The following is a 14,523-nucleotide window of genomic DNA, read 5'->3' as shown; positions in this document are numbered from 1 at the left end:
TGCAAGGATTAACAGAAGCGCATCCCACGAATGCTGTAATTACTCACTACCGCTGCGCCCACCGGCATCCTTACAACCGGAGACCCGTAGGTGCTGCCACTGTGACCCTCCACTGCACTAATAGCTTAAAAACTCACTCCAGGATTGAATTTGGCAGATGTTCCTGCCTGAAAGGGTTTCTGGGACAACATAAAGACATCAAGAAGTCTGTCTGGCAGCTTTTGAAGTTCAGTGTTGTCTTGCTGGGTTTTCTGATTTTTTTTTTTGCAGGTGAAAGCGGAGGCAGGTAGGCAGGGATACCAAGGTGGTGTTGCCATATGCATGAGCTTGCCTGATTTCTTTTTTCTTCCTTCCTTCTTCTTTTTTTTTTTTTTTTAATATGCATTCTTTCTCTAAATAGCTGAGGTTGATTGAACCAACTGGAAACAGTGCTCGGATGAGTATGGTTTGTACCATCAGAACTGGGGATTCTGACAGGTCTGAACTGCACTGGTTATTCCTTGGCTTCTGAAGAAATGGGTGAGCCCTGGAGGCCACTAAGCTTTAAAAGGTCTTTTCTCTTAATTTCTCCTGCAAAAATTTTGCTGGGAGAGGACATGGATAGGAAAGCACAGAGGGCCTGCAGGCTGATGGCGAGCAAGGGGACATGATGGACAGAAAGCACCACACTGCCCCTGCGTTGTTCTCCTAGGGTTGCTCTACCGAAGTACCACAGGCTAGGGGGCTGACAGCAACAGAAATTCCTAGAAGTCTGAAGTCAAAATGCTGGCAGGCCATGTGCTTTGAAGACCTGTTCTTCAAAGACCTGGGGAAGCTGCTCTCTGCCTTCTTTTGGCTTCCGGTCCTGCCAGCACTTCTTGGCTTTCAGCTGCACCACCCAGCCTCTGCCTGAGGTACACAGCCTTCCCCTCGCAGGACTCGCTTTACATGTCCAGTCACACTGGATTCACCTACTCCAGTAGGACCTCATCTTGACTTGATTTCATCTCCAAAGAGTCTATGTCCAAATAGGCTTCAAGAGGCATTAGTGCTTCAAGATATCTTGTTTTTTCTTTTAATATATTTTTTAGATGTTGAGAGACCTTTATTTTTTTCATATATTTATATGTGGTGCTGAGAATTGAACCCAGTGCCTCACACATGCTAGGCAAGTGCTCTACCACTGAGCCACAACCCCAGCCCCTCAACAGATCCTTTTGAGGACCCAGTTCAACCCATGGCGCCCCAGACTGTGGAAAGCTCCTCAGCATCTGCCTGCCAATGGCTTCTAGAGCGCTCACGTCTCCAGGCAGCAAGCTTGAGCCCACAGCCCCCAAATAATGACAGTATTCTTCTTCGCAGTAAAATAACAATAGTTGATAGTAGAATAACAATAAAGTTAACATTTACAGTTTCCTGAGCATCAGATGCTTTGCATATATTAACTCAAGCTCCAAGTCCATGAGTCAGTAACACTTAATAGACGAGAAAACCGAGGCTCCAAGAAGGTTACTAACATGTCCACAGTCACTCAGCTGATTAGCGGCAGCTCTGGAATTTGAGCCCAGCAGTGTGACTCCAGCCTGAGCTCTCTTCCACTGCCATGTGCCTGGACACTTCCCCAGCTTCCTCACTGGGTGTTGCCTTGACTCTTAAGCTGTAAACAACAAACACACCAAGGGGAGGAGTCTGCACAGGCCACACTGTGTAAGGTTCTCACTTGCTTACTAAATGAAACTTAGGGTAAGAAAATGCTTAACCTTTTTTTCTTTTAATTACAAAGTACTTCGAACTGCAGGACGCAGGGCTTCCCCACTCTGACCTCTCTCTGCTCTGGTCTTGGATGAACTTGAGCAAACAGGCTTGTTTGTAGATGGCGCAGGGTGGGGGGCAGTCTGACTGTTCTGATACTAGCACGTTGTCTGGGAAGACCAGAAACCATGAAGAAAATCCTCATCTGTCTATTAGATTCTCTCTGTGCATGGAAAGAAAAAGACGGAGGCGCCTCACAGGTGAAGGACTCTCAGGTCTTCTTGGCCTGGAGCTCTGGGGTTCCACGAGGCAGGATCCACACCCTGCTCTGCAATGGGTGAGATTCCACACAATCTATGAATCCCATAATTGCAACCAACTTTAAAAATATTTATGCACATGTCAAGAATACAGAAGAAGGGGCCATAGTTACTGTGTTAGGGTGCTGAGGTCAGGTAAATTTTTTTCTTTTGAAAAATCTTTCATGTTGATATATCCCTACATTGACAATTCAAACTGGGATGAAATTTTAAAAGCTTACATTAAAACGTAAATATTTGAATATGTAATAAATGAACATGGCACAAAAAAATCAAAAGGCAAATGAGAATAGAATAAAAAGTATACCCCTGCCTGTGTACCTCCGGGTCATTTAATCCTCCTCCCCAGAAACAAACGCCATTTCCTATGTATATATATTTGCGTTTGTGTGTATGTATATATGTGCATAAAACATGGGAATGTTTATTATGGCCAGAGACTGTGCTAAGCACTTTCTACTTATTAAATAATGTAAAAACCTTGGGCTAACCCAAGGTCTTTTTTCTATTTTATTTATCTGTCTTTTATGGTGCTGAGAACTGAACCCAGGGCATCAAGCATGCTAGGCAAGCACTCTGCCTCTGAGCTACACATTCAGTTCCTCATCTTCCTAATTTATAGAGGATGAATCAGAGCCACAGAGTGGTTAAGTAACTTGGACAAGGTCACACAGCTATTAAGACATACAGCTTACATTTGAACAACTGTCTGGCTCGAGTGTGTGCTCTTAACCACAAAACCACTGTAACCATTTGCTACCAGTTTTGTGGATAGCCTTTCAGAAATACCATGTATAAAAGCAAGCATGTGTGTCGTGTGCAAAGCAGAGGAAGAGACAGCTATGAAGAAGTTTGATTTTCAAAAACAAAGATCCCCCAAATTCAAACAGATTTTAATTAGTTTGCCTAGAGAAATTAAAGCAACGGTCTTATTTGAAAGGAAAGGGGAAGAACAAGGCTACTGACTTCACTCCGCTTGCCGTGGACACTAGGCAAGGTGAGCCACCTTCAGGGCAGGTGCACAAACTCCACAAGGGAGCAGAGAGGGGCTCCAAACGGCTCAGCCACCTGCCTGGGGTCACCCATGGGGAAGCTGGGGTTCAAATCCAAGTATGGACAACCCTGAAAGCTCTGGCTCTTCGCAGTACACTGTGCTGATACAGAGGGACAGATGGGCTGGCGTCTGCCCTCTGACCTGTACGTCTTACCACAGAAGCTCAGGCCCAGAGCTGCACAGTCACGGGGGGGCTCCTTTGGGAACCTCAAGTCCCAACAGGAACGCAGCCACCCACAGCTTTGGGTGACCCCCGGCCCAGCCCTCCACGGCCCCCAGCAGCGCTACGGGGTGCTAAGGAAGGAATGCTTTTAATCAAGTCACCAATCCGAGGTTCCTTTCTCTTCAGGCCCCCACACTGCGCCCTCACAGAGCTCTCAGAACATGTGAAGCCGGAGCCTCGGCCTCCATGGGAACCGGACCCAACAAAAGACACATTGTCCCTCTCAACAAAAAGACCACTTCTGGGTCAGCGAAGTTTCTGACCCTCAGCCCACTCCCTTTCTGCTTCCGTGGGCCACAGCCAGGGGAAGGCAGGAAGGCCTATTAGCTCACCGCCCTTCTGGTGCCAGGACTTTTCTTCCAAAGGAAAGAAGTTTAAGATTTATACTTGGGCTAAAGAAAACACAGCTCCCCCAGGATACTAATTCCCCTTGGCTCTGCAGCTCCTGCTGGCCCTGGGCACCCTGTCCCCAGCCCCGTTGCTAAGGAGTTGAGGGCTTTGTATCACTCCGGGTCTACAAAGAAAAGCAGGTGAACAGAAACCAAGCTACTGTGTTGATTAATATCTCAAGAGACAGCGCCGGAATGGGCGCTTCCGGAATTGAGTTAGCTCAGGGGGAAAAAGAAAAAAATTAAAGCTCAGTCCTTGGTTTCCTGTCAGAAATAAAATTAAGGTCCTGGATCGATGTTGCCAGGGCTGGGGCATCTATAGGAATCTCTAATGGCCTCCTCTACATGTTTTCAAATTCTCATTCCCCTTCAACCCTGCCCTTTTAATTGGTTATTTGCGAGGTCATGTTTGCACCAATTTCTTGGGAAGGCTAATGGTGTTTATTTAACGAGAAAATAAAATGTGCAGACAGCTCTGGGGCTGGTCTCTGAACCTCAGCTCAGGGTGGGGGCAGCACTTCTCATTCTGTCCCACCTCACCCTCAGTGCTACAGGGGTACAGGGCCTAGGGGGGAGCCCTGTGAGGGAGTCACAAGGCCCCTGTGCCCTGCATGGTGGGGAACACAGCACGATCGGCCCCTCGTACAGCCCCAGCATTTGAATGCACCCCACCAGAGGCACAGAACTTGGGGTTCTGAGAATCTAGCAGAAAGAAAGTGGCTGTCCCTTTGTTGCCTCCGTTGGACTGACAACTCTCCCTCATTCCAACTGAAGTGTGCCCAACCCCAAGCCTGCCCAGAGCTTCCAACAGATTCGCTTCAAGTACCCAAAGGTAGCAACCGGCGTCCACATCCCTACTCCCCCGCCCCCAAGGCCTCTGCTGTCTAACCTAGAGCACAGGAGACTCCGTCTTGGAGTCATCCTGAGCATCTTCTCCTAGATCCCTGGGTTTGACAATGCTTTTCCTAAGCAGCTGCCCCACACTGGGAGAGGTCCACTCGGAGAACAGGATTTTTACCTAACCCCATGAAGACTCCATACTTGCCTAATAGCCTGACTGGCGTGTTCAGTGGCTGCATCACACTACAAACTAGACAGAGTTCTGTGAGGCCAAGACCCCCAGCTCGCTTTCTTATTAACTGGTTCCCACTTTGGGTGCAACATTAGGATTAATATCAACAAACGACGACTACTGCTTTATGGGTTTTCCCATAAACCAGAGGAACCCATGAACATACCCGAGGGTACTTCGCACTATCAGCCACTAACACCCATATGCAAACAGATTCGAGAGGTGAGAAAGTACCACTGGCACAATTCTGGTTGGGCAGACCAGCAGGAAATCTTGCTCTAGATCCCCAGGGTGGGCACTGGAATTTTGGAGAGGGACCACTTGTCACGTCAGCTCAGGTGTCACTGCCAACTGAGATGCTACATAACCTCATCAGGCTTTCTAGCCCAAAGACCCTTCTCTTAGACTCAACCTCTGTCAGACACCCTTCTTTCTTCCACCCACAAAGTCACATTTGCTGCTTATAAACCCCAGACAGCTTCCCCAGGTAAATGAAACCCGAATGCCAGAACTTCATCAGGAAAAGCGCACTTACGCTGTCTTTGACATCCCACGCTTATGAATGAAGCAATGCTTTTACATTTTTTAAAATTTAATTTACGCCTTTGCATAACTCTTCTTACATGCCTCCCCCATTTTTTTTTGAGAAATAGGCACCAATAAACAAATAATTACAGTGCAATTCTTAATCATCTTTATATAGTATACATAAAAGAGTCAATCTGGACTTCAGGGGTCAATTTCAAAAGTGAGTGTCTGGCAGGTATTCAAGACATTAAGGGCTGTTTTTTCTTCTTAGAAAAGCATTATCTTCTATCACAGCTTCAGTTACAGCTTACTGGCACCATTTTAATAAATAAACTGATTACACAAATTATGGAGACCTTAAACTTGGCCAACTGCTTTCAGGACAGAGATTCTGAGCAAGCTTCAAGGAAGAAGCCAGGCTCTGGGTCCAATGGCTTTGAGGTGAGTCTGTGGAGAGTCCCTTCCTCTGGCTGGATATGCCACCCCATGCAGCTCCCCAGCTCCAGATAAGGCTTAGCCACTCTGGGAAAGGACCCTATCTGTTCAAGAGCCTGCGGTGGTAGTTTAGGGGAGGGATCCTTTGCGGGGGCTGGTGGCTGTCCGGAGCTGCTATTTCTCTCCAAAGCCATTAGCACTGCACTTAATAAGTGACTGCTAACTGTCAGGAGAAGTCATTCATCACACTAATCTTTATTTTTCTCTCAGTGTATCCTGTTCCTTTGCTGCTGGCAAGCTTCCACAGCAAATAGGCCCACTGGGTAATGGCAGCTACAGGGATGGCCATGGCCAGAAACCATCCCCTCTCCAGCTGACCCTCCCCAGGCTATGGAATGAGCTTCAGAGACTTCTCACTCATTTCCCACTAGGCCCCAATCATCCCAGCACACTGGGATTCAGGAGCCCAGGGCCTGGGGTCAGAGGGAGGGGCAGTTGACGTGCCCGAGTGACCGTTATGCTGAAGGGCTCCCCTCCCCAGAAGGAAGTGAGTGTAGGATGTTATTTCAGCAACCAACACGTCCACATTCCACTTTCTCAGACAGGGCCGAGGTTGTGGAGAGCATGCCAACAGCAGGGATATTCCACCTTGCCCGCCTCTCCCACGGGCTCTCTACTCAGCTCCTGCCAGGAGAAGAAGAAATTAGAAGGATGGCACCTTGCTTCCTCGCGCCCTGTCCCTCCCCGCCCAGCCCAACCCCAGGATCAATACTTAATGTTGAGTTCAAGATCTTATCTGAGTTTTGCAAGGATAAAGCAATGAACTCCACCCGCTATGCTTAAATCCTTTGATGATCTGCCCAATATTTTTCAGACCACCTCTAACAACTTTTAGAGAGCAAACGAAGAGATTGAGAAAAGTGGAAAGTCACCATTTCCTCTCCCCCTTGGGCACAAATCGTCTCAAGGGATAAAGTGATGGGCAGGGCCAAGGGTGGCCCCAGTTTCCACCAGTAGCTCAGCTCCTTGTCTGGCTCCAGGAACCTGCCTGCAGCACCCCCAAACTCTGTGTGCCTTAGTTCTTCCATGTGGAAATGGAAAGCCCTGAGGTCCAGCAGGAAGGAGCAAAAAATGCGGAAATGCTCAAGCTCCTTACATCACCAACTCCCCTGCTTTCATGAGGGCCTAGCACAGCGCCAGGCCTGCAGAGTGGCCAAGAGCCTGGGCAGCCTGTCAGACAGGCTGGTGAGGTCCCGGCTCTGTGACCCTCTGCCTGCGACTCTGGGCAGCTTGGTTCACCTACAAGCCCTTGCCCTACAAATTCAGCCCATGTGCAAGTAGGTATGTGCTGGCTCAGCACCAGCTACTTCCACCAAGATGGCGGACCTGGCCTGTTGGGACCGCCACAGAAGCCACAACAGCAGAAACCATGGTGGATGTGGTGACAGGATGCCCTAATGTTCTTCCAGAATGAGGGACACCTTCCCCAGTTGCTGGGAGTATTGCTGGAAGAAAGTTCTAGTTGTAGGTCCCCTATGAGAGTTCCTCAGGACAATAAAATCAGGTCACAACAGCTTCACTGTGTGGGCTGTATCCAACGACTGATCATGTGGATACAAAGGATGCTCTCTCACCCCAACAGAGGAAGGGGAAGGACCACCCCATTTCTGAACCACAGGTCAACTTCTCCCTCCGCCACCTCTAATCAAGAGCAGGTTCTAATAAACCCCCCACAGCCCGTGTCCCCTCTCAAAGGCACTTCCTCAGAAACCCTGTTTGCAACAACTGCTCATGCCCTCCTCTCGTTATGAATATATTTTTTTAGAAGTTTTAAAAAACCATCCTCAATGGTTAAAAAGCTAAAATCCAGACTCACATTTGGGGTCCTGGGATTCCTCAATCCTAGGTCCTGCATTTTTCCGAGGAAGAAGCCCAGATGTGGAGAGAGGCTAAGAGCCCCAGGCAGAACGAGCGGAACGGTGCAAGCCGGAAGCCCACAGTGCTCCACGGGGATGGGAAGACCCACACTCGTCCCACTCCACCCACCGCGAGGCCGCCGCTGAACTCTGACCTCAGACTGCTTGCAGGGCACAGCAAACGCATTCAGGGAGGGCTCATGGTCTCCCATGCCCAGGATTCTCTCCTACGGTCCTGCAGAAGCCACAGATGGACCTGAGAGCATCCCTGCCCACACAGAGCAGGGATAGGAGGAGGCCACTGGGGACAAGAACGGACATTCTGCCCTGACCTCTGGCTCCTAATGGCGAGTGTGGCCCGAGCGGGTCCAGGAGCTTGGTCGGCCAGGCTGTTCCCCAACGCTGCAGAGCCCTGGCCCTGAGGGCACACCCAGAGGTCAACATCCCTGGGGCTGAGGATGCAGTGGTAGCCCAGGTGCCCAACAGGGTGGGGTGAGAGGCAAACGAAGCGCCCCGCTGTGCTGGACAACGCTCTGGATGGTGGCCTGGGCTGCTTTAAGAGGAGAGCTGGAGGGGGCTGGGATGCAGCTCAGAGGTATGGCATTAGCCCAGCAAGTACAAGGCCCTGGGTTCCATCCCCATTACCGAGGAGAAGAAGGGGAGGGGGGGAGGAGAGCTGCACACAGTGTCCGCCAGAGGAGTCCCCAGCCTCTACCACTGCAAGATGTCCCTTTTGATGAGATGACGGCAGGCTGGACGCCGAGCAGGTGGAGCTGGGGCTGTGGTGGGGTGGCTGCAGGACCCTTTCGTTTCCCGTGCTCATCACCTGATTCCACCCTCCCTCAGGCTGCAGATGCGGGGCCCGTGCTCCGGATACACAACTCGTGCTTCTGCTGTGATGGGCTCTTTCCCCCCCGCACCCCTCAGTGCTCTGAAATTCAGGGCTACCCCAGCATTAGCACCCAGCCCAAGAGAAGCTCCTCCTGGCCCCTTCTGATGGGGTGGAAAATGCATATAGGGCAAAATTCCCACCTGCACAGAAAGGACACTGGGGAGACTAAGGAGAGGGGAGGCAGATGCCAGGTCTTTCTTCCAGAAACTTCCTGGCATACCTTGCCCCTGCCTGCTCTTCCCCCACCCAACAGCATCAAACAGGGCTTGCAGGCTACATCCACTCATGGGTGTGCAGCTGAAGCAGCTACACTTAGCCTCTGCTCAGAAGGTTCTGCCCTGGCTTAATGTTCTGTGGTCATCTTGAAATTCTTAATCATTTTTTAATAAAAAGAGGACCCACCTTTCCTCTTGGTCTGGGCCCCACAAATCACAGTATTGGTCCTGCACCCACTACAGGGAGCTTACACTGAGGCAGGGTGGCCAACTGCTCACGCAGGTCCTGCCTGCTCACCAGCTTCTGCCCGATCTCCTTCCCTCAATGCCCACTGGAGTCTGGACCCAGGAGGGTCAGTGAGGACACCCTGAAGCCACTCTGAGCCCTAGACTGTAGCACTGAGAGTTCTCCACTTCCTAACAGGCAGTCTGCCGCACCAGTCCCAGAAGGACCACCCCCCCACCACTGCCAAGCACATGTTCTACCACTGAGCTACACGCCCAGCCCAGTGACTGTCTTTTTGAAGATCAGTGGAAGATCACCTTCCTGCCCTTCTCCCCTCTGGAAACGGGAGGTGCTGCATCCTGCTCGAGGGCTCTGGTTAGCAGTGAGGGAATTATTTCTGGAATCCTCAGGATCTCTGCCCAGAAATCCAACATCCTAAGTGAATCCTATCTCTGCCATTTCCTACCTGTGGGACCTCAGCAAGTCACTGGTCCTCTCAGGACCCTCAGAGGACAAACCTCTGTCCCTGTGTGACTGTGAAGGTTGATGAGATGAAGACATGGAGGAAGGGTCCAGACACAGAGCAGATCAAAAACCATCTCTTCCACTGATCTTGGCAGGCTTGAGGTCCTGGGGTCGACTCCAGCACCAGGGATGCGGGGGTGTGGGGAGGAAGAATAGGAAAAATCCCTGAGACCGCTTAGGAGTCCTCCAGGTTTGTAAAATTGAACACTGACTACTGGGTGCCTTGTGTAGGTAGCAATGCCCACCTTGACAATAAACAGATGAAAATGCTTCTTCTTAACACACCTGTCCCAGGTATCTGGACATCACAGAGAGAGAGAGCAGAATCTGGAACCAGCAGCCTTGGATTCGGAGCCCCTGCTGGGACCTTGGGCGCATCAGCCACCTCCCTGAGCCTCGATGATCTCATTGCCCAAAATGGAGTTGACCATATGATAACAAGAGCTAACATTCATGCTCACGTGACTCTGTGCTTGGAATTACGCGCTCCAAACAATCCTATGATGAGGTTTGTTACTATCTCCATTTCAGATGGGTAAACTGAGGCACAAAAAATTAAGTGAGTTTCCCCAAAGTTACAACCACCCTCATGCAGCGCTGCGAAGGTCAAAATGGAAGATGCTCGTGGAACTGGAGCTTTGGAATCCAAGATGGTAGATGGACACCCGTGGGCAATGTCCAGGGATCATGACAAACGGCCCATCACCACCCCTCCCTCTCTTGGCTCTCTTTCCAGAGCAATGCAGCAAAGACAATCACCCATACCTCTCCCTGCCCCTCACCCTCCACCCCTGCCCGTCCCTTCCCTCCACAAACACTTGCTGTCACTGTAGCCCATCCGAGTCTCAGCTCTCCTATTTGGAGGGTGTGGCAGATGTGGACATGAGAAGTTGGGTTACCAGACACAAGAGGGATATGTCCGGCCTTCTCCCACCCCTGCCAGCAATGACTCCCCCTCCATCCCTTCCTCCCTTTGGCTCAACTGCCTTCTCCAAACAGGAAAGACTCACAGTCAGCACTGGGTAGCTGCTTCTAATCACAGGCGACAGCAGGAATGTAAACCACGCAAGAAACATTGAAACTCAATCCAAGAGGCAAGGAAACACCGCTCACCCTCGAGAACACCCCACACCCTTTCCTGCCACCCTTTCGGAAGTCTGCTCATTAACATCCTGTTAATAGGAACCCCAGAGACCTGGGGCTTCTGTAGAACAGGAGAATGGAACACCAAATCATAACCTCCTTTGACTACTCTTTCTGGGGAGGGATTTCTAGATTCCTCCAATTTTTCTGTTCAAAGCAATCATTTCAATGTGTTCTTTGGGGAGGTGGTGGTTGGAGAACCCATGGACAATCTGCCCAACACTAAGGATCGTCTCCCAGGAAAAGTGCATGCCATTTCCAAGGTCCTTGGACTGTAGGTTGAGACCCATTTCGTGTAACAGGGATGGGACAGGAGGAGCACAGGAGAGAATACACAGCAGTGCAGATGTCCTGTGCAGGTTTCAAGACACCACGGAGCACCTCCACATCTGTAATCGCTGTACACAGCGAACAAACCCAAGGCAAGGCTTCTCATTCTCTCTCCAGATTGACAGTCTGCTTCTAAACCACCTCCTTCAATGCAAATTGAGAACTCAATTGAGTAATTGCTATGAATAATTTCCACTCGGATCACTTACTGCTAAAGCTAGAAAGGGATTTAAGAAAGTCAGGATCAGAAAGGTATATCTAATGGCATGTGCTGGCCTGGCTCTGTAATTCAGCCATGGTTCCCGTGCCAAGAGAGAAGGGGGCTTTGCTGTCCACTCTATGGTTTCTTTGTGCTTTGGTGGCCCTCAGTGAATACTGATCCTCAAAGACGGTCACCTCTACCTGCTTCATTCTGAACTCTTCCCTGTATCTTTTGTCAGTGGGACTAGGGGTGAGAAGAGGCGAAGGCCAGGAGAAGGTGAGGGGACACACTTCATATGCTGGGGTCATCTTACCTCTGTGCCTGTTGGTGGTTTTATCAAACATCAGCATTGCATCCTCCACCTGCAAAACACAGAAAAGAGGTTGCTTTAGGAATTTCCAAGAAGTATATATATTTATGTTGGGTGTTGATGGGAGAAGCAGTTTCCACTATAGAAATAATAGTTGCTCATTAAACAATATTTGAACATACTAAGAAATAAAAAGAAAAAATACTGCTGATTTTACTACTCAGCACAGCTACAGCTAACATATGGTATATTGTCCTTTAGTGTTTGCTTAAAAAAAAATCTAGTATGCGGAATTTTTGTCCTAGTTTTATTATGTGTGTATGTGTGTGTGTGTGTGTGTGTGTGTGCATTTTCTTACTAGTAACATTAAAATATTACAAACAATTCCCAGGTCACTACATTGTAAATACCATCTTGATCATTTTATAGCATTTAATGAAGCAAGAAGCTACCGCTTATTTAATTATTTCCCTTCTGACAGATATTTAAATTGTTTCCCATTATAAACAATAAAACTTAAACATCTGGATTGTTATGGGATGAACTATATCCTCCCAAATTCACATATTGAAGTCCTAACACTCAGTACTGTATATAAGGTTATATTTGGAGATTGGGTCTTTAAAGAAGTAATTAGGTTAAAATGAGGTCATTCGGGTGGTTCCTGATCCAACATGACTGGTGTTCTCACAAGACGAGGAGATTAAGACAGGCACACACCAGAACGAAGGCCACGTGAACAGTGGGAAAAGAAGGTCCCCTTCCAAGCCAAGGAAAGAGGCCTCAGAAGAGACCAACCCTGCCACATCTCAAAGTTGGGCTTTTCACTTCCAGAATTGTCAGAAAACAAATTTCTGTGGTTTGTTACAGCAGCTTTAGCAAATTAATACATTGATGCTGGAATCTTTTAAAAAACACCGAGGAGACTACAAAGGCATCCTCTGACTCCTTTCCCACACATCCTGTAACTATTTGGGATACTTCTAGTAGGAAGATTTCAGGATCCACACTCAACTCCCACATAGATCTAAGAAACTCCTCCTTCAAGAACCAGATCTGGCGATGAAATCCATTCCTTTTGTTCATGCCCAGTCCTTTATTTCAGAAGACACATCTGTAGCACACAGGTCGCTGTCCTAACCAACCAGCTACTCACTGTGGGAGCAACTGGTCTGGCCAGGTGAGCGCTGTGCTCTCTTCATTTTGTGTTTGTGGCTGGCAACAGAAACAACCCAACCCGAGTGGTTGTGGGTGGACAAAACTATTGCCCGAGGGCTCTGTCCCTGGAGCAGTTTCAGCCAGGGAAGGACTGAGCAGTTGATTTGTGCTCAAAGGCTCACAAATGAGCCTGGGGGCCTGAGCTAAGCCAGCTGGGAAAAGGAATCACAGGCGATTCACTGCTCACTCCTACCAGTCTGCAATCTCCAGCCCAGGAGAGGACACTGGGCGAAGCTATAAAATAAGGCTTAAAATGGTGCCTCCAGACTAATCAAATCTACTTTTCTATGCCACTAGTTAAAAGAGAGGGAAGAGCAAAGTCCAGGCAAGAATGGAAGAGCAGGTAGGCAAACCAGTCAACAACCTTGAAGGGACTGGTGAGTTTAAGAATCCCTTCTGGAGGCAGGGCCCCCTTCTGTTGCTAAGCAACCGAGTCTGAACAAACAGGCTTCTGGGACCTTCCCCTCCTGGTCCCCACTCCTGAAGTCAGCTGCTGGGAGGATGGCCTTGCCCTCTTGGCTACTCCTCTGGTGGGGAGCTGCCTTCCCTTGGACACCAGCTGACAAGAGGAGGTGACGCTAGTTTGGGGATCACAGGAACAGGGGTTGCTTCCCTTTCCCCTCCTGGAAGCCCATCCCAGGGAGGTTTGAGAAGCCCCCAGGTCCTGCTGAGGTCATAACACACCACAGCCATCCTGCCTCCCAGGCACCACTTCAGCAAAAGCCCTGTAAGATCAACTGGTGTGTCTGTGAGTCGCACTTCAGCATATGACATCTCAGACTCAGCCCCTGGGGTGCAGCGGAGGCCAGGGGTCTGCTGAGGATCGGGCAGGTAAATGTGACATCTGTTTCGCACCCATCTCCACAGTTTGCTGAGATGTTTGCCAAATCCTTATTTTGAGCTGAAAATGCCTAACGGGAAGGAAAACAGCCCCGCTTCTGTGTTGGCCATGTTTTTGGTTCTGCGACTCAGATCCCCTTAGGAAATAAATATTTTGAATGAAAAAAAAAATGTATTTCCAAAACTCCCTTTCAACAGGGCGTAACTGCACCCTCCTCTCCTTGCTAAGTTTGGATGTTTTCTTACTCAGCTCCCCAACGTTCCCTCCACCCTGGTGAGAGTGGAGGAGGATCGGGGGCTGTTTTGGGGGCAACCGTTGTCGTAAAGAATAGAGCTCCCTCCTCTGTAGTCCAGCTGTACAACGGGGGCTCGCAAAGACCTCCTCAACAGATAGTGTCAGGGTGAAAGAAAAATTCTATTAACACTTTACAAAACACAACATCTAAGAAAGTAGCTAGAGAGGAAAGAGAAAGAAAAAGAAAATCAATATGGATAAGTCCCAGTGCTTGGGGGGGAGAAAACTTTTCAGCGGTTGCAAAACACTTATTAATTCAGAGAAGCCATCAATGCGATGGAAATCTGGCAGAACAGCAAGAGCTGAAACTAGGAGAATTTGAATATACAAAGACTGAATAGAATGAAAAACACAGCCTCACATATGGGGCTGTTTCTCACGGTTCTATGTGAATCAAACAGAAGCGGCTTGTGTGAGTCTCCATCAAGGGGAAGTAAGGGGCACGGCTGAGGTAACCAGTATCAACCCCGGAGCCAGCAAGCTGGTAACCTCAGTCTTTCTGTCTCACGCACACGTGTGCACACGAGACCCAGGAAGAGGAGGTGGCATGTGGAGTGAACACCAAGGCACAGGCCAGGCCTCATTCAGGGCTGGAACTTCACAAAAGAGCTGAGGGCTGCAAACAGGAGTTTTTCTGACATGGGTAGAAAATACCATTA

The 14,523-nt window shown here is 49.2% G+C and overlaps 1 protein-coding gene across 1 annotated transcript in view; it reads right to left on the bottom strand.

Annotated features, from left to right (window-relative positions):
• The window catches only part of LOC124979001 (RNA-binding protein Musashi homolog 2), a 242,505-nt gene that overhangs the window by 123,327 nt on the left and 104,655 nt on the right, over positions 1 to 14,523 (bottom strand). The window contains exon 2 of the mRNA XM_047543042.1: positions 11,515 to 11,563. Coding sequence (XP_047398998.1) covers positions 11,515 to 11,551 — 37 coding nt within the window. The 5' untranslated portion in view covers positions 11,552 to 11,563. The remainder of the gene's footprint in view (positions 1 to 11,514; positions 11,564 to 14,523) is intronic.

The sequence above is a fragment of the Sciurus carolinensis genome, chromosome 3 (genome assembly GCF_902686445.1).
Source record: "Sciurus carolinensis chromosome 3, mSciCar1.2, whole genome shotgun sequence".
Taxonomy (NCBI): Eukaryota; Metazoa; Chordata; class Mammalia; order Rodentia; family Sciuridae; genus Sciurus; species Sciurus carolinensis.
The sequence above is the reverse complement of the archived record's forward strand: the minus strand, read 5'-3'. Positions and strand labels throughout refer to the sequence as shown.